Genomic DNA, 21,124 nt, shown 5'->3' on the forward strand with positions numbered 1-21,124 from the left:
GTGATGAAAGCTCGGGGGCGTCTCCAGGAGGTGGGGGCGTTCCTAGGAGGACTCAGGCAAACCTATCCCTAAAATGGCCGCCATCAGAGTTTTTACAGATTACTCAAAAATACGTGAATGTGCCAAGGCAACACTTCAGGCATGTTTTTAATGAGGGAGTGACAGAATAACATGATGGAAAGCTTGAAAAAGTCAGCTTTAAAGTTTGCACGACTCCCATTGTGATATTGGGCTTTACAAAACGAACAGTTGATTCTTCAGGTGTTTATCTAAGGTTATGCTCAAGTGTTTGAATGGGTTTATGTTCTAAGTGAGAGACCTCCAGCTGAGTGAATTCATTCTGATGGAGGTAGAAACAGTCCCCCGTACCTCCAGAGCAGCAGGAAACCGCGGTGCGTCGCTAGGGGAGGCTGGTCCTCCTGCCCGGGGCTCTGCAGGCTCGGATGTGCTGCTGTGGACTGGCTCGGGCAGCAGTCGTCGCCACTGTGCGTCGCAGAGCATGTTGCAGCAGCAGCCTCACTCCACCAATGGGGCCTCCAACGGCCGGGGACTCGCCATGAGCGGCCACCCGGGGATGCACTCGCTCAGCGCGGCTCACCAGGCGTCTCAGCACCGCCCGGACGGAGGAGGAGGCGACGCGGGCCTCGATGGCACCGAAAACGGACACGAGACGCGCAGGGACATCGGCGACATCCTGCAGCAGATCATGACCATCACAGACCAAAGTTTGGACGAGGCGCAGGCAAAGTTAGTGGCGACTCCGGAGTTTGTGGGGGATTTTCGGTGGATTTCGCTCTTTTGTCGGGTTCGCTCCGCTCCGGCAAAGTTTCTTAAAGTTTAGCTTTTGTTTAGAGGTTAAAGATTAAAACCGCAGAGACGCTTAAAACGGCTCCTTTTGGTTCCGTTGACAAAGGAGCTCGTGACAGACTTGCGTTTATTATTCTTACACACCTGTCTTTTCATGAAGCGATCTCGTTTCAAGTTATTGTTAGCATTTGAGGCTAAGCTAACCGAAGCTAGGCGGCTAATGCTAACAGAAATAGTTAACGCTGCACATTTTCAACGTTTCCGAATAGTGTTTTAAGATAATGAATCATAAACACGGGTCAAGCTATGCCGAATAAACCAAAAAACGCGAGTTTACGTGACAGGAAACGTCTGTCTTTGCGGAATGTAAACGCTAGCTCTTTGATGCTAATGCTAACAGAAATAGTTAACGCCGCACATTTTCAACGTTTCCAAATAGCGTTTTAAGAAAATTGAATCATAAACACGGGTCCAGTTGTGGCGAATAAACCAAAAAACGCGAGTTTACGTGACAGGAAACGTCTGTCTTTGCTGAACGTAAACGCTAGCTCTTTGATGCTAATGCTAACCCGAGTTTTGTTGTTGTTTTCGTGTTTGCATGCTGCGCCTTGCTCTTTGTTTACATCGTGTCATGTGTTTATAAATGTGGGATTGTGGTTTGTTGCAGGAAACACGCTCTGAACTGTCACCGGATGAAGCCCGCGCTCTTCAGTGTCCTGTGCGAGATCAAAGAGAAGACAGGTATGTCTCTCATGCTACCTGTGTGCTTTGTCTCCACACACTTTAGGTTTTTTAAGTTTTTTATATGCACATCTCAGATCTGTCCCTGTAGATTCAGATAGAAATGAGCTGAATAACATATGCATATTTAAAGGAGCTAGACCTGATTTTGCTTTAATAATAATAATAATAATAATAATGCATTGGTTTTATTTAGCGCTTTTCGGGACACTCAAAGACACTATATTGCATTATTCATTCACTCCATACTTGGTGGTGGTAAGCTACTATTGTAGCCACAGCTGCCCTGGGGTAGACTGACGGAAGCGAGGCAACCAGTCTGCGCTAGGGATGTCACGGTGTCACGGTGGCTTATGCTGGCCACCGCCAGCATAAGCCGTGTCCGGATACCTCCGCACAATGGCACAATGTGTTACGGGGCTCCCGGTGGCAGATTCACTCTCGCTGCAGTTTTATGAATTTAATAATGATCAGTGTCTGAGGCGTTTTCCCAAATCTGCAAAGCGAAACCTCACTGGAAGGAAACAAATTGAGGACAATTTTCCTGATATAGACGGTTTATAATCATTTCTGACGCTATAAACAGTACATGTAATACCCTCGAAACGATCAACAACACATCGTTAGAGTTCCTTTACTTTCATGTGAAAAGTTGCACTTTTGATAAGGCTTTGTTAAACTTTTTTGAAACTATTTCAGTTTGTGCAGGACTATCAATGCTTTCTAAACATATTAACACACATTAAAAAAAAATACCGTGATAATACCAAAAAACGTGATAATTTTGGTCACAATAACCGTGAGGTAAAATTTTCATACCGTGACAGCCCCAGTCTGAGCCATCGGCCCCTCCGACCACTCACTACATTCGCTCGGCTTCCTGGTGTTTCCCAAACGGTCTCCCATCCAAGTACCAACCAGGCCCCTCCCTGCTTAGCTTCCAAGGTCTGACGGGATTGGGCAGAGCAAAGGCGGTGTGACCACATTTATCCTCCTTTAATATATTTCAAACTCAGATGCCTGTTGGGAAAACGGCGTGCACTAAATTATAAAACATTTGTATCAATTTCATGAACTTGGCTATTTTTCTATCTTTTTTTTTTTCACGTGACCCTGAAAAGTGACCTATAAACATGTCCCTTCAAAGAATTTGGATGCTACAAAGTATAATATAAGGAAAGCTACGAATGAGTTTGGACACAAATGCCATTTTAATTTAGTGGCTTCCCCTTATCAAAAAATCAGGTATAGGGCCTTTAATGTCCAGTGTCTGCAGGTGTGGATTTAGTCTCTAATGTGATCAGATTTAACATGTGTGGGTTTTGTTTTGGTCTTTTACCGGACTGTATTTTTACCAAACAGGTTATTTTACATGTAAGAATCAGAACTCATGTGGCTCATGTTGTTAAACCACATTCCAGAATCTTCACACTTCAGAGACCACGATTGTGTTGCTACATACAGTAACATACAGCAGCTTTGAGCCTCAGTGTAATGTTAAACTAATGGAGATTTGAAAATGCTCAAAGTTCTCACTAAATAATTCTGAAACCAATGTGTAAGATGCAGTTTTTTATTGACCTCGTAATTCAATTCAATTATTAACTTACCTTTGTACCTTTTTGGTACTTTTGGGACAAACTTTATGGACGTAATTTTCTATTTACAACAAACATGGCATATTCCTGACATAATATTCAATAGGTAGCGTTCACGATTTAGAATGTGATGATGTCATAATGTCAGATGGAGGGCAGGGCCAATACAACTCTATGGGAGAAATGCAGTTTTTCTAAGAAATCTCCAAAACGAAAATTGACAAATGTTTTTCCTCATCACTATTTGATCCTGATTGGATTCTCAAACCTGTGATATTATTTTTATGTCTGAAAGTCCTTTCTATTGGACAACATGACGGTCATGTTTTCGCATTTTGTCACCATATTTTGCCGTTTTCCGGAGAAAATAATTGGACATTAGTTCATATGTGCAGACAGGGGAGAAAATGAACTTTGTGACAGTTTTTGTTTCAGTAATGACTGAGATTTGAGCCAAAAAACAAAGACATAAAAATATGCATTTTGTCAGTTACCACAGTTACCATAGTTACCGTCAGTTGACCTCCACCTCAATGTAAAACTATAGGCTCTTTAGAATGTTGTGATGTCACGTGAACACTACCTATTAACAAGTTTGAATCGCAACTTCTACCCTGGGCCAGGCCGAACTTGGTCCTTTAACCTCTTAACTCCCGCCTGAACCGAGAGCATTTTCTCCAGTTCAGCTTTACCCAAATCCTGTGTAACGCCTCATTTGAAAGCTAAGACCTACAAAACTAAATTGTTTTTTTTCCTCACGTCCTCAGATTTTTTTTCATCACTTTTTCGTCAAATTATTCAATTTTTTTTGTAAAATTCTTATCACTTTTTTGTCCATTTTTTGTCACTTTTTCGTCCATTTTTTCTCACTTTTTGTCAATTTTTTGTCACTTTTTCGTCACTTTTTCGTCCATTTTTTTCTCATTTTTTGTCAATTTTTTGTCACTTTTTCGTCAATTTTTTCTCATTTTTTGTCCATTTTTTGTCACTTTTTCGTCCATTTTTTCTCACTTTTTGTAAATTTTTTGTCACTTTTTCGTCACTTTTTCGTCAATTTTTTCTCATTTTTAGTCAATTTTTTGTCACTTTTTTGTCACTTTTTCGTCCATTTTTTCTCACTTTTTGTCAATTTTTTTTAATTTTTTGTCAATTTTTTCTCACTTTTTGTCAATTTTTTCTCACTTTTTCGTCCATTTTTTGTCACTTTTTCGTCCATTTTTTCTCACTTTTTGTCAATTTTTTTTTAATTTTTTGTCAATTTTTTCTCACTTTTTGTCAATTTTTTGTCACTTTTTCGTCAATTTTTTGTCACTTTTTCGTCAATTTTTTCGTCTCAGTTTTGTCGCTATTTTCACACCTTTTTTCCAGAAGCTTTTGGATTGGGGTAAAGCTGGAGAAAATGTGCTCGGTTCAGGTGGGAGTTAAGGGGTTAAAGGAACAGGCCACAGTTCTTCCTGACAGATATGTTCTTACCTGAGCTTAGACGAGTTGATCCGTACCTGTCTGGTCTTTGTGCCCGTGGAAGAGCTCGGTCACTTCTAACCTCACCCCCGTTTGGAGCCATAGGAATACACTGGGAGAGGCCAAATGCTAACAACATCTTTGGTCGTTCTGCATCTTTATAAATTGCCAATCCGATTGCTCGACTCTTTCTCTGGTACATAGTAAGTGAAAGGGGAACGTGCTCTGGTGACGCCTGCCCTTACCCCGTGTGACTGTGCTGTGTGTCAGGGCTGTCCATGAGAAATGCCCCCGAGGAGGAGCCCCAGGACCCTCAGCTGGTGCGCCTGGACAACATGCTGCTGGCGGAGGGCGTGGCGGGCCCGGAGAAGGGGGGCGGCGCCGCTGCTGCCGTGTCCGCGGCCACCAGCGCCGGAGGCATGTCCCCCGACAGCTCCCTGGAACACTCGGACTACAAGAGCAAGCTCAGCCAGATCCGCAACATCTACCACACGGAGCTGGAGAAGTACGAGCAGGTAGGAGGACGAAGAACTGGACTTAAACTCAGGGAACAACAAAATACTCTATTATAAACTACTGATTAGGGCAGGGCGATATGGCAAAAATGTACATCACGGTATGAAAAAGAAATATCATGATAACGGTATATTTGGCGATATAATTTACACCTGGCAAAATACATAAAAATCAAAGCCTTTCGCCAATGGGGAAAATTCATTTATAGCTATTGTTTCTTTTTATTCATTTAAATTCACCAAAATCTCTAAAAAAAAAACACAGAAGATAAGATCAAAGAATATTGCTACAATTATTTGCACCTTCATCTCCATAACAGTAAAATGCTCCTGTAAGTTCGCCCTCCTCTGTGCAGTTTACTTGTGTTTTTACTGTCAGGCAATAACGTGTTTAGGACATGTGTTTGAGTTAAATTAATTGTAACTTTCAAAGGATTCACTATATCCCCTGTCTGTCCTGTTCGCGTCTCTCCCCCGTTCCCGCGCACACACACAGGAGGGAAAGAAAGAAAGAAAGAAAGACAGAGAGGGTGAGGAAAGTGCGTATATGAGCTTGTCCTGAGACTTACGTGAGCGCTCCTGATGAAAAGGATATTATTAGCCTTTAACCGCATTTGCAACGTGGTTTTCTTTGTTGTTGTCAGCGCCAGAAAGTTAGCTAGCGAGCTCGGTGATGCTACAACTCTCCGGAGTTCATCCAGGACGCAAATCCTGAGGGCTTTCGCCTTTCCTCGTAAATATGAGCGACAAAAGCAACAAACTTCATTCATATCATTAGATTCTTTAAGCGCTGCCCCTGAAGCCTCCACAGTCATGTTTATGCGGCTGCTTTGAGTGACTCTGAGCAACATCTCCGTGTGGTTCTGATATGGACCAACCCTACTACTGATTAAAGGCCTGTTTTCTTTACAAACAACAAAAGCTGCTAATAAAGAGTCTACTTTTACACTGCACTGAAGCACAAAACACATTTTCTTGTGGCAGGTTTTCCACAGCTAGAACAAGGGATGCACCAATACCAGTATCGGGTATCGGGTCAATACCTCATACTCTTACTCATTAATGAGGTCCCGATACCAGAAGCCGATACCACCTGACATGTGAACAAACCAGAGCTAAATGTTGTTAGTGCTGCAGCGTGGGGTCTGCAGTGTTTACAACATACAGGCTAATGTTGCTAATATTGCTAACTAGCCGCTAACTCGTGGCTAGCAGTTCTGGTGATTCTTATGCCGTTTTATGCCCAGGGGTTTATTCATTTGAAAAACTAACCCAGCGACTAAAAAGTCCTCAGAAAATCCAATATAAAGAGATACAGCATGTTTATATTGAGCCAAAATGCTGAAGCTACTGGATAAGTTACTATAAACACAGGAGAAAATCCACACAGAGCTGAAGTAAAGGAGAAAAGAGACCATTTATCTGCAGTAACAAGTAACATCTCAATACTATTGTTAAATACAAATATATAAATGAATAAAGCACAAGCAATGAGGAGCTTTAGGATATGAGCTGTTCTGTCTGTGATGGACAGAGGAATAAAAATAAAGAATGATAGTGAATAAAACAAAATGGCATCTGTTCAATTCTGATATAACTTCAATTAAATGTGTCGCCGACTTTACTCAAGGAGATGTAAATGAGTAAATTAACTAATTACAAACCAATCTGCTGTGAAAAAGTCAGTCTATGAATCGTCTACTCACTTAAAAAAGTCTGTTAAAGAAAATGCCTCGTACTCGTATCTGTATTCATTATCGGCAAGTACTTAAAGAACAACTAACCCCCAAATCAACTTTTTTTTCTAGCTAAGTTGTATAAATGGGTATCTTATAGTGTTGTCTACGTGTATATGTCACTATTTTAACAATTTAGTGCAAATTTGTTGAAATCCTGTCTTTGTGTCCCAAACCGTCCGTGTGGCGCCATCTGCAGCGAACTGTCGGTACTGCATTTGATTTTTTGAATTCGGCACCCAATTAGCGGAGGGGAGAGAGATGATGTCAGGAGGCGAGAGATGATGTCACGGGCCCTGCCGCTCTGGGGTATAAAAGGGCTCAGTCTCGCTCACGCCCCCGTAGCGAGTTGGAGTTGGAATAACGAGAGAATATTTTCATCGATTGTCAGGTTTGCGATTAGTTGTCATAGCATTTAGGTAGATTTTATTAGGATAGCTTTTTTATTATAAATAAGTGTATAGTTTTAGTTGTGTTAGTTGTTGAATATTGTAGTTTTAGTCACTAGTTGCTTTTATTGTTAGATTAGTTAGCTCAGTTTAGCTTAGGGCGTTTGTTAGTATTGCTTTTAGTGGTCTATCGTGTATAATTTAATTGTTAGTTGTGAATTGTACTGTGTTAGGATGGGGAGGAAGTGTAGCGTAGTGGGGCTGGAGTTTGCAAAGACCATTTTACGTGCTGATTCCTTCGCCAACTTCACCGAGGTTGAACTGGGCTATGCTAGTCTTCTCCGTTTGAAGAGCGAGGCCGTCCCCACAGACACTCCTGCCCCGCCAACAATGTGAGGTGAGTGAGAAAAATAATGATTTACCCATTTTGGATTTGGTAGTAATTGCATTGATTGTAGCTGCTGTAAAAAGAGGCACTTGGTTCACTCTGTCCCGGTCATTTCTGTCAGTAGTAGCTACTTTGCTCACAGATTGAGTCATGTACAGTATATAGAATTTTTATGTGCACGTCAGAATAGATCGTTATTGTAGTGTCTCAAACAAATTCGCCGTTTTGGCCTCTGATAACACCAATCACATGAGTCGTGTAGATCTGTTGAAAAAATATGGCGTGTAAATAGACACTGCAGCCTCAGCTCCAGGCGACGTGTCCCGCACTCGCTCACTGTGGCTGAGGAACAGCAGCCACCGGTTATAAGCGCGTCTACTCGCTGCCCGGGGCAGCCTGCTAATGCATCCGTCTGCAAAGTTACGCCAACACTGTGCGCAAATGTGCACGAGTCTGAGCACCAAACTAATCGAAGTTTGACATGACTGTAGCTTTTGACAGTAGCTACAAGCTAGCCTGTAAAGCTAACGTATAGCTAGCCTGTAAAGCTAACGTATAGCTAGAACGTACTGTGTGTCTGAGGCTAAACTGACCGGCTCCGTGCGCGCTCTGCTCCCGTTTGATGCTCGAATGCGGTCAGTGAGGAGAGGGCTGACCACTCCAGGTGGACCGTGTGGTCAGTGAGGAGAGGGCTGACCACTCCAGGTGGACCGTGTGGTCAGTGAGGAGAGGGCTGACCACTCCAGGTGGACCGTGTGGTCATTGGGCGCTCACAGATGTGAGCTGTTCTTACGTGGTTTCAGAATCAGTATAGTTGTTATTGCCATTGTTGTTGAACAGGTTCACAAAGTAGGATAAATTCTGATAATTATGTTCATGTTGACAAGTTTTCTGAAGTGAACCAAAGTTTACACCTATTTGGACGCAGCTTTTCAAAATGCCAAACCATTTGGAAGTTTTTAGTAGCCGACTGTAGCCAGAATTAACCTGATACAAATATTTGGTTGATCTGCTATAGGGTGGCATATTCTGAAGTATATCCTAGGTTGTATTCCTATAAATCATCAATACAAACAATGTGTTTGCATGTCACTTGTGTGTGCACTTTATAAATATTATTTATTGTTATGTTTTCAGCCAAAAGTGAGCAGAGAGAAATGTCCAGACTGATCCAGTCATTACAAGGCATGCAAGTGTCCAGGCCAATGTGAAGCCGAGCAGGCGACGCAAAGGTGAAATCTATTTATCCTTTATACAGCACTGTCATTTTATGTATAAAACAGTCTACACTTTTGTTTTTTTATATACTGTAGTTAGACACAAGTTGTGTAATTACTGCCATTTTAAACGTGTTTTTTTTGTTTGTGTTTTGTACAGCTACTCAAGCCCGGACCGCTTACACAAGCGTCGGTTGTGGGACTGAGGACCTGATGGAAATCCCTCTCCCTGACAGTCCCAGAGCAGCCTCTACATCTTTAAAAAGGAGAAGGTGTGAGGTGTCAGCGTCTGACCCCAGCTTCCACATCGACGACAGTGCCAGCACTGTGAACTGTTCAAGGTACAAAGGAAATCTAGAGTTTTAATTGAAAAAATATATACAGCGTCCTGGTTTTTTGAGGGATGAAATATCCTTTATTTTATATAGCATTCCTGCTGAAGTCCCTCCACACAAGGACAAAGAACATATTGTTCTTGAGGACCAACTGCTGGAGCTGTTTAGGCGATGTCCTGTCTGGGTCACTCAACAGTGTCCTCGCTGTGAGTTCTCCAGTCAGTGGTCCAGTCAGCCCATGGTGAACAACATCCCAGCTGGAAACCTACAGCTCTGTGCTGCTGTGCTGTTCACCGGCTCATCCTTTAGCCAGATTTCAAAGGTACTACAAAAACATTTTATTTTTCCATATATTATCCGATGATAACAGATGTTTTAATTTTATAGTTCTTGGGGGCCTTCAATATTCAGGGACTGTCAGAGCAGTGCTTCTATAGGCATCAGGCAAAGCTCCTCATCCCTACGGTCAACTGGCAGTGGAAGCTGGAGCAGGAGGACCTCATCAGGGAGGCTCTTGAAAGCGGCTCTGTTACACTGGGCGGGGACATGCGGGCAGATTCACCTGGTAAATACATTTAATAAACATTTATTTGAAGTATTAAAAGTCAGCTAATGTATAACTTGCATTCATGTAGGACATTCAGCCAAGTATGGCAGTTACACCATGATGAATCTAACGAGTAACAAAGTCATTGACATCCAGCTAGTCCAGGTAAAACATTACAATACAAACATAAATATGTAACTTTGGATAACTGTGCATTATGATAGAACTCATATTCTTATTTTTTTGTCTTATTAGAGCAATGAGGTTGGAAACAGCGTGCGCATGGAGAAGGAGGGGTTTGTGTTTTGTGTCCCAGAGATTGGAAAAAAATGATGCGCTGGGCCAGAAAAGGTGAACGGAGGAAATGACGAGGTGGAAGAAAAGCATTGTGAACCATCTATATGAATCATCTCTACTGGTCACCATCAAAGGCTGTGGCTGAGTGGACATCTGGGCAACTACATTCAGAATGTCCACGGAAAACCCCCTGTTCCCTCGCTGTCTTCACAGGCCTTTGGTTGGGGATGATGCAAGAGAGTGGCCAAAATCAACTATGTGTAATTACAATGACTCCTCCCAATATCTAATTTATATTGATGTATTTACACTTCACATATCAATTTATTATTCTTTGTAATTCTTTATAATTCTTTGTAGGCACAGCAGCATGCGAGAGACTCTTACTCTTTTGTTAACACCACGTTTTTTGAAAGATTAAGCTAAAATAAGCCCACAATACCACACTTCAAATATTGAGGAATCCATAGTCTGATTCTCACAATAGTCTGGGCCTCTTATTCAAAGGAATGCTGGCCAGGTAATGATTCCTAAAGGTTCAACAAATATTCACTAGTTATTTTATCACTTTGAAATGTTTAGAAAATAGATACTGCATATTAATGTTTATTTGTGAAATTTTAGGGTGCAGGTTGGTGCCTTGAATTATGATTAAAAAAGGCAAATCGTCATAGTGTATCCAAAATTCAAGCGTGGAGACTACACAGTGAGAGCCATGAAGACCAGAGCTACCTCAGGTATGTCACATTAAAAACAACACAACCAATGCTTTTACAAGGACAAATGTTTTGTGCTTTGTTTACAGTCTACTTTGACCAACTAATGGCCCTGCTGTTTGAAAGTGTGGTCGAGGATCCTCTCCCATATCAGGAGCACACAAAGGACCTGTGCCTGAACCATTCTGTGCCCATTGGACAACGTAATAGATTAAAATCAATGTTTCATGCAAGATTTAATTGTGGGCAGTAAAAAAAAAATGAAGCCTGTATATGTTCTGTCAGATATGTCACAGGAAGGTATATGCAGCACCACTTTATGTTTCTAGAAGCTGAAAACTTACTGCATGTATATTTATTACAGTTGGTATTGTATAACATAACCAGTCAACTTTGTCTGTTCAATTTGTTTATTGCACACTATGTAGGCCAAGTGAGTGGCACATGCAGCTCAACCTCAAGTGAAATGTGAGCTGTAAGTTTGTAGTAAGTTTTACCAAAGAAATTGTGCTATAATTTGGAAATTGCACTGTTGTAAGAGCCAGAAGTGCAGAATCAAGTACTGGTACAAAACAAGATCTATAATTTTCATTAATATTTCAATATTCAACTAAAACAGCATACATCTAAATACTTCATTATAGCCTTTACTCTACAGTGTCATCATTCAGTGGTAGTTTAGTGTATGTGTTAACGTTGGTTAAACCTTTTAGTTCACTAAATTTAGTAATAGAAATTACTTCAGGCTATTTACTTAGGGCTAACTGGCTCTTTGGGTTCACAATGTTACAGTCAAGCCTTTAGAGAAACATGACCTGAATGATTCTGTCTCACATCTTCAATGGCAAACCAAAAATCAATTTCAAAAAGACAGCGTTCCTGCTCAATAATACAGGCCTACATTTATTTATTTGATATGTTTTGTGCACTTTGCTGTAAGAAAAATAATAAAAATCTTTGTAACACAAATAGCCACGTCTCTATATCACACACTCTGCTGAGGACACTGAGATACATCTCCCATGTTCACGTAGACCACAGCAAAAGTCTACATCTAAAATAGATCGGTAAATTCTGAAGCAGCCAGGACAGTTACGTCCCTTAGCTGCGATGCTAACGTCGATCGAGCTCAATGCTAAGCTGCTAGCTTTGTAAATGACAGAGGAATAAATGACCCAGCGCCTCAGGTACAAGGTCGCTGTCTGCCACGATGCCCCCCCTGTGTAGAGAGAGCTGTCGAGCTGTCCCAGTGGAACAAGTTGCTAAATAAGTTAGCTCGCTGGAACTCCATGCTCCCATGCTCGGACTTTGTTTACGAGGAGCGCTGCAGGTGCAGCGTCGAAGTCAGAAGCCTCAAGCCCCTCCCACCCCTCACCCCTCCCGCGTGCCCCTTAGTCCTCCAGGCAACGCCCCCTTTCTGTTGAGATTTTCAAATCTGAGGCTCTGATACTGAGGCTCTGGAAGGAGGGGTTAGTAGCCCTTTAAATCAAAGTACTCCTATCGGTTTTAGAAAAAGTGGTATCGGTGCCTCCCTAACTGGCATTAAATCTGAAATTAAATACGTTTGTGGCCTTAAATGGTGTTAAAAACATTAAATTGACACTTAGATATAAATGTGGAGATTGTTTTAACGTGTTTGTGTGGCCCCTCCCCGTGTCCTGCAGGCGTGTACAGAGTTCACCACACACGTGATGAACCTGCTGAGGGAGCAGTCCCGCACACGCCCCGTCACGCCCCGCGAGATCGAGCGCATGGTCAACATCATCCACCGCAAGTTCAGCTCCATCCAGACGCAGCTGAAGCAGAGCACCTGCGAGGCCGTGATGATCCTGCGCTCACGCTTCCTCGACGCCAGGTACTGCCCCGCCCACACACACACACACACACACACACACACACACACACACACACACAGGGGAGGTTTACGCACTTTTACAGCTTGTTCCCACGTTACCATGTTTTCTCCTCGTAGACCTGGGCACCATTAAACGATACCAGTCTGGTGTCACAGAAAAGGTTTAGGTATTACTGGTACAGAAAAATTTAAGTAAATTTAAACTTTAGATCCAAACTTTGATGCTGTTGGTCCAGGGACAGCATTAAAGGACCTGTATCCTTTATATGATATATTGTCCCTCTACCACTATGGAGTACTATTTTTGTGATAAATATAAGTATTTTCTAGAGGCAATTTTCAAACCTGGAAGACAAAACGCTTCAATTTAGTTTTAACTCCGCCCCCTCTCTCCGCCCATACAACTTTTGCAGTAGTAGAAATATAAATACACAGCAAAAAGTGAAGTTTCTTCACGATGCAGTTATAAGGAGTTGACATCTGCAACACAGCTTCATAAATGGCTAACACACATGCTAACACACATGCTAACACACATGCTAACACACACGCTAACACACATGCTAACACACACGCTAACACACTTGCTAACACACACGCTAACACGTGTTTTGATAAACTCACTGCTCTGGTCCATCAGGTGTTTACATTATGGGACTCGCGTTGGTTTTAAAAGTGAATCCACTTTGGTTCTGGTGAAACAAACATCCATCAGAGACAGTCACAGAAAAACACTATTTTGGTGAAAGTCGCCGAATCCCGGAGAGAAAAAACATTTCTGGCGAGTGGCCTCGTCGAGCAATTGGATAACACGTTTTTCTCTGACATTATCGTTAGGTAAGAAAAAAGAACAGGTGTGTCCAGAGTAGGTTAGAAAGAGCTCCTTCTTCACAACCTTCAGTGCAAACATGACGTCTGTTCAGACGCTCAGGGGTGCGTTTGATCAGGAAACAGCATTACAACACGGTTAAAAGCTCCAAAAAGTTGATTTTGCTGATATAGCCCCTTTAAAGGAAGTGACTTGGTTGTTAAAGCTCAAATAATTGTTGGTTTTCTTATTTTGTCACCAATTTATTCCCAATTTCTTCCAATTTTTCCCTAAATTATTCCAAATTTTTCACACATTTCTTGACATTCTTGACCCGATATTGTTAATTTCCAGATCCTCCAAACATTATTATTCTGTTTTCTGGTTCTAGATGACAAATATTTTAGAATAGGTATCGGAAAAGGTGTTTTTCAGGTATCGGTAAAGTACTAGTAACAGTACCCAGCCCAATCCCTCGTCTAAAACTGAACTGGGGTTGTGTTTCGAGCGACTCGCCCTTTCTTCACTTATGCATCTGCTACAACATGTTTTTAAATGGTTTCGTGTCATTTTTTTCTCCGTGTATTCAGGCGCAAGAGGCGTAACTTCAGCAAACAGGCCACGGAGGTTCTGAACGAGTATTTCTACTCCCACCTGTCCAACCCCTACCCCAGCGAAGAAGCCAAAGAGGAGCTGGCCAAGCAGTGTGGCATCACCATGTCTCAGGTACCGGTCACTTCAGGGGCTATGGTCGGATGTTTACTGATTAAAGAGGCACAAAGGGCTGATACACGTCCACCAGGGGGAGCTGTTTCCCCAATGACGATCCATAAACATGCTTTTGTTTGTTTGCAGGTGTCGAACTGGTTTGGAAACAAGAGAATTCGTTACAAGAAAAACATCGGCAAGTTCCAGGAGGAGGCCAATATCTACGCCATGAAAACAGCACTGGTAGCCAGGCCGGGTGAAGACTCTCCCCACACGCCCAACTCCACAGGTACAGAGACAAAACCCCGCCCCAACTCCACAGGTACTGAGACAAACTCCGCCCCAACTCTACAGGTGCAGAGACAAAACCACGCCCCAACTCCACAGGTACAGAGACAAAACCCCGCCCCAACTCCACAGGTACAGAGACAAAACCCGGCCCCAACTCCACAGGTACAGAGACAAAACCCCGCCCCAACTCCACAGGTACAGAGACAAAACCACGCCCCAACTCCACAGGTAAAGAGACAAAACCCCGCCCCAACTCTACAGGTACAGAGACAAAACCACGCCCCAACTCCACAAGTACAGAGACAAAACCACGCCCCAACTCCACAGGTACAGAGACAAAACCACGCCCCAACTCTACAGGTACAGAGACAAACCCCGCCCCAACTCCACAGGTACAGAGACAAAACCACGCCCCAACTCTACAGGTACAGAGACAAAACCCGCCCCAACTCCACAGGTACAGAGACAAAACCACGCCCCAACTCTACAGGTACAGAGACAAAACCACGCCCCAACTCCACAGGTACAGAGACAAAACCACGCCCCAACTCTACAGGTACAGAGACAAACCCCGCCCCAACTCCACAGGTACAGAGACAAAACCACGCCCCAACTCTACAGATACAGAGACAAAACCCCGCCCCAACTCTACAGATACAGAGACAAAACCACGCCCCTACACCACAGGTACAGAGACAAAACCCCGCCCCAACTCCACAGGTACAGAGACAAACCCCCGCCCCAACTCCACAGGTACAGAGACAAAGCCCTGCCCCAACTCCACAGGTACAGAGACAAAACCCTGCCCCAACTCCACAGGTACAGAGACAAAACCCAGCCCCAACTCCACAGGTACAGAGACAAAACCCCGCCCCAACTCCACAGGTACAGGACCGTTGAGGTTGGAGCTCAGGTGGACCAGGGTATCGATGCCCATCCCTGTTACCTTCTAGTACCTTCTAGTACCTTCTAGTACCTTCTCATGCTGATATTCCTGACTGTGGCTCTGTTGTGTTGCAGGCTCGGGCTCCTTCTCCCTCTCAGGCTCCGCTGACATGTTTCTGGGGGTTCCTCCTGTCAATGGAGATCCGTCTGCTTACCAAATGGGAGGACAGGTAACGAAAGCTCCAAGTGTCGTTAGAAACTAAGCTGTAAAAAAAGGGAAAATAGAAATATTGATTCTTATTTTTGGGGGCCCCTGTGACTGATGTAGTTGTTTGCATGGTCATGTGTTTCCAGGCCAACGGGGGCTGGCCGGGCCGCAGCACGCCGCCCTCCGGGACCCCCCCTCACAGCGACCCCTCGGACCACTCGGACTGAGCGCCCCCCGAGGACTGACCGCAGCGAATGAGCTCCTAACCACTGGGCTGCCGTTTCTCTTTAAAAAACCACTCAGCATTAAGTCTTTTTGTTTTTCCGAGTGCGTGGATGTTGCGTGTCGTGAGCGTCGCCCGGTTTGTGCGGCTCGACTTTCGGACTAACCTTTAGGAGACACATTACGCTCGACGCTTTTCTAGCATGATTTCACTTCGGTTCTCTGACACTTGGCCAGCAGAGGGCAGCAAACACTAACTTATTCAGTGATCAGTTCAAACACATCTTATTGTCCACGTTATTCCCCGTAGTGCCCTGTAGTGCCAGAGGTGGGACTCGAGTCACGGTTTTAGGGACTTTTCACTTACTTGACTTGACTCAGGCAAACTAAGAAGTAAGACACGGTAAGAGCTGGATTCATTGATGAAAATCGTGGGCGTTTCACACATAAGTTACAGCATTTACAGCCCAGTGACAGCAGGACTTAAGGCTGTGCGGAATCTACTTTGAGCAGGGGCGAATCCGAGCATACAGTGGCCCTGGACATTACAGGGGAACCACTGACAGAAAAACTAACACAAAATAAAACATGATTTTATATTTATCTTTCAGTCTGCAGGAAAAGCAACTCATGTTTAAAAGACTCTTGTTTCAAATGTTGTACATAGACTAGAACAATGGCATTTGAATATTAATTAGACTTTAAATCCATTAGATTTTGAAAAGTTTGATGTTAGCCTGAATTTTCAAAATGGCTAAATCTTGAGAAAGCACTTGTATATTTTGAAATAGTCCAAATGTGAAAATTAGGCTTAACGCTGACGTTTGCGGCTAAAGCAAGACTTGACCAGGGCTGCCGGAGAAGTTAGGGGGGGAAAATGTATTTGAGCTGAAACAACCAAGTCACTTTAAAGGGACTATACGGGGTTTAAAATGTTAAAACTAAGTATTTTCCTCCCCTACGTGTTCCTCCATGTCCTAATGTAGAATGAGCTCAGACCTGTTCACCACACCTGCCTCTAAAATCCTGCACTGTCAAAAAGCTTCGGGTCTGAAGTGCCGTCATGCACGAGCTTAACAGAGCTCCACAGTCCCGCCTCCTCTCCACAGTCCCGCCTCCTCTCCACAGTCCCGCCTCCTCTCCACAGTCCCGCCTCCTCTCCGGTCCGGAAGTAAAACTCCCCCTTTGCTTTGAGACCGTATTGATTTGGAATAAAGTCTTTAACTCTCGGGCTGAATCCAGCTCTGTGGTTCTAAAGCGACCGCAGAGTCAGACGCAGGTGAAAAAAGCACGTCTGAGATCCATCTAGTTTAACTGCGAGCCTTCGTCCTAGAACTACATTACCCAGGATGCTCGGGAGTCCCATGATCTACTACGAGGCTATTCAAACATAATGCAGGCAGAGAGTTGACGTTTTATCCAGATCTAACACTGAGAGTAAGAAAAACGTCAAAAAACTGTTCCCAACGATCCAATTAAACGAACCACCATCATTTTTATTCACATTAGCAGGATTCAGATTGTTTAACAGTGGAATAATATAGAACTTTTGTCTGCAAAGTAAAAGAAACTGGCCGTGTTTGCTGAAAACCTGGTTGGAGTTTCTATAGTCAGGAAGTGAATGATGTCACAGCCTTGTACCTTTGCCTTTTCTTCAACATGTCGTCTTCTTTTTGGATTGAAATCAAACACTTTATGGTCACGAATTGCTACATGATTAACTTCTGCGGTGACGTTAAACTCTTCATATTTGAATTTTTGGAAAATCGACGGTTGGGATTTTTTGCTTCTGGAGCAACAGGACCGCGAGGGGCGGGACTGTGGAGCTCTATATAGAAGGTGCAGTTACGCGTAAGACCTGAGGTGGCAGTAGCTTATATTTCCACAGGTACAGAGACAAAACCACGCCCCAATATTATATTTTTCCCATACCGGTAGTACTTAACTTTATTTTTCGATACCGGTGTCGTTAACGGTACCCGGCACTAGGCTTGACACGACCAATTAACTTTCATGACCAGTACTCGCAGTAAAGTATTATTAAAGCAACAAGTTACAAAAATATGAATCTCTGGCTGCACTTTAGCTCGGTGGCATTATTACTATTCAGTTTATATTTTGCGAAAAGTAACTCAAAAGTAACTCAAAGTACATTTTTGAAACGGTAAAATGTAATACGGACATATTACATTTCTAGAGCTGTAATCGCTCACATAGAATATATTAAAATGTTTAAGTAACTGTTCACGACTTGACTCGAGATTACGTGACTCCCTCCCACCTCTGCTGTGTCCGAATGTCCAGGGAGGAAAAAACAGTAAACCAGGAAGTGTGATTCAAAATCTATTTGAAGCTTTGTCACAAAATTTAAACCTATCCAAAAATCGAGTCAATTTAGGCCAGGGGTAGGCAAGTTTTCTTGGCGGAGGCCGATTTTCTTTATTAACCGAGGGCCAAAGCCGCTGATTATTCGCCCAAAGTAACGCACAACACTGGATAAATGATCATCTTAAATGAGATAAATGACTTAAAATTGCTTGAATTACATTTCTTCTATGTTGAATTTGAGTCGGTTTGAACTGATCCAAGATACAAATGCTGTAGCGCCGATGGAACAAGAATAAAACCCACTTGTGAGTCAGGCAAATAATTGTTTTTCACTTTAAATGACACAAAATTATCTGAATTAAGAGAATAACGACTACTAGAGTTTTTATCTCACCCAAGATCTGACCAAATCTACTCAAACCTTAGATTTAATCTGTTACTTCAATAAGATTTATGCCACTTCTTTCTTAAAACGATGATTCTTTTTCCAGTGCACTTCCTTCCAATGCCAGTGTAACTTGGCGTATTGACAGTATTTCTACCCTTCTTTCTCCCATTTAACTCTAATAATGTTAAAAGTACTCTCTAATTTGGGTAATCATGTTTCTCAAAATCATCTTGAGGGCTAGAGGTGCTGTGCTGGAGGGCCTGACGTTGCCTACCCCTGATTTAGGCCATTTTTTCACTGCCATTTATTTATAAGAAACCATTAAAGGATAGAAAACGAATAGATTTTTCCTCATATTTATGTCAGTCAAGCTTCAAACTGGTTTCTGTAGTTTTTCGACTCCCACTCCATCCAGCAGAGGGCGCCCTAAGCAACACAAGAGCGGTCGTTTCACACACGTTAATGTAAATGACGAACCAGAACATATCAGAGCTGAGGTTTAATCGGCCACATTCACTTTTAAAGCATGAACCGTGAATGAAGCGTCGTGTGTCTCCTTTAACCTGTTACTGAGGCGTGTTTGTGTGTGCGGGGGGGGGGGGATGGGGGTGGAGGGGTGAGGGGTGAGGGGGGGATAACACACACTTATTTTATTTTCTATCGTTGCCGTTTTCTGGTGTTTTGGTTTGGACTGGCCCGGCTCACTGAGGGAATGCATTAGCCAGAGGCAGGAGAGAAGCAGAAAACCCAAAGATTTGCCTGTGCGTGTGTGTGTGTGTGTGTGTGTGTGTGTGTATGTGTGCGTGCGTGTGTGTGTGTGTGTGTGTGTGTGCGTCAGCCGGAGCGAGTGTGCGACCGTGCGTCTCTTCTGTACAGTCCACATCTGTAATCTCTACCTCTTTTACAATAAACTCATGTGTATTCACAGCCACGGCTTTGCTTCATTGGAGGAGGGAGGGGGGGAGGGAGGGGGGGAGGGTTGGGTCACATGAACTTTCACCCGGAAACAAACAAATGCCTAATGTTCACAATGTTGAATTATTACACTGTGAAAAAAAGACTACGCTCCAAAACATGATCAATACAAATTCTGCTTTAATTGTGCATTAAAATGGCTTTAACCTCTTAACTCCCACCTGAGCGGGTCCCATTTTCTCCAGTTTGGCTTTACCCGAATCAAAAAGCTGCTTGGGGGAAAAGCAGCAAAAAAGCCACAAATATGAGAAGAAAACAAGGATGTAAACGCAACAAAAATGTGACAAAAACGCAACAAAAATGTGACAAAAATGCAACAAAAATGAGACAAAAATTCAACAAAAATGCGACAAAAATTCAACAAAAATGTGACAAAAGTTCAACAAAAAAATGTCAAAATTAGACAAAAATTCACCAAAAAAATGATAAAAAATCAACAAAAATGTGACAAAAATTCGACAAAAATGCGACAAAAATTCAACAAAAATGTGACAAAAGTTCAACAAAAATGTGACAAAAATTCAACAAAAATTAGATAAAAATTCAACAAAATGAGATAAAAATTCAACAAAAATGAGATAAAAACTCAACAAAAAAATGACAAAAATTCAACAAAAATGTGACAAAAAAATGACAAAAATGCGACAAAAACTCGACAAAAAAATGACAAAAATTCAACAAAAATGTGACAAAAACTCAACAAAAAAATGACAAAAATTCAACAAAAATGTGACAAAAACTCAACAAAAAAATGACAAAAATTCAACAAAAATTCAACAAAAATGTGACAAAAATTCAACAAAAAAATGAGATCAAAAATTCAACAAAAATTCAACAAAATGTGACAAAAATTCAACAAAAAAATGAAAGGAAAAAGGAAAAAGATGAGTTTTGTGGGCTTAGCTTTCAAATAGGTGTTACACAGGCCTATATAATAGCCAAAGAGGACAGAATGCATTTGGTTTAGGCGGGTTGTAAGAGGTTGGAAACATTCTTTTCGACTATAAACCCTGTATGATTATTTAAAGATCCTCCGGCCTTAAATGTCACTGAAAAGCATTAAAGCCACACTGTGTAACATTTCAGATTCTAATGTCTAAACACACCTCAAATCACATAAATGCTTGTGTTTTATTCTATTTATTTCATTAAATGTTTTTGAATTTGATTAAACTGGGATTAAATCTGCATAAATGTGTCAAATATGATCAAACACATTCAGCTGCAGTTTTCCCCCAAACGTGTTTATCATTAAAGTATCACAGTCGAGTGGATTTAGATAAAAGTGAAAAGATCATGAGATGTTTAGAGAAACCACCACTACTGTTTAATACCTGAGTCTCTTTGTTATTCGGGCCTTTGAGGGGGGGGGGGGGGGGGGGGGGGGGCAGCGGCACACTTCAGGACAGCCTGTGAGACTTCACACGAGGCCACACGTCTCTTCCTCTCAGATGGAAATGAGCAGCGGCGCGTGGACACCTCTGTCCAGCAGACCCGTGGTTTGGTAAAGGTTTGGTGAGTCACGCGCTCCACACCGTCTTTACCAAATGTGAAAACTATTGAGAGGCTCTCGCACCTTCAGGTTCCCACGCGCAGCTCGCACTGAGGTGCAAAGTGCCTCCAAGGGCCAGCTCTGACACGTGCGCAACCGAGGGCGGATGTTTTCCCACGAGGCGACAATCCCTGCGCGCGCGCCCCCCGGGCACTCT

The 21,124-nt window shown here is 42.7% G+C and overlaps 1 protein-coding gene across 1 annotated transcript; it reads left to right on the plus strand.

The window, feature by feature from the left end:
* The first annotated feature begins 372 nt into the window (after positions 1–372).
* On the plus strand, positions 373–16,001 carry pbx2 (pre-B-cell leukemia homeobox 2). The gene is made up of 8 exons (XM_079569830.1): positions 373–747; positions 1,475–1,548; positions 4,878–5,122; positions 12,412–12,602; positions 14,001–14,136; positions 14,266–14,407; positions 15,430–15,524; positions 15,649–16,001. The coding sequence occupies exons 1-8, from the start codon at positions 500–502 to the stop codon at positions 15,727–15,729; spliced, it is 1,212 nt and encodes a 403-aa protein (XP_079425956.1). The 5' UTR covers positions 373–499; the 3' UTR covers positions 15,730–16,001.
* Positions 16,002–21,124: the final 5,123 nt, after the last annotated feature.

Source organism: Gobius niger, assembly GCF_951799975.1.
Source record: "Gobius niger genome assembly, chromosome: 13".
Taxonomy (NCBI): domain Eukaryota; kingdom Metazoa; phylum Chordata; class Actinopteri; order Gobiiformes; family Gobiidae; genus Gobius; species Gobius niger.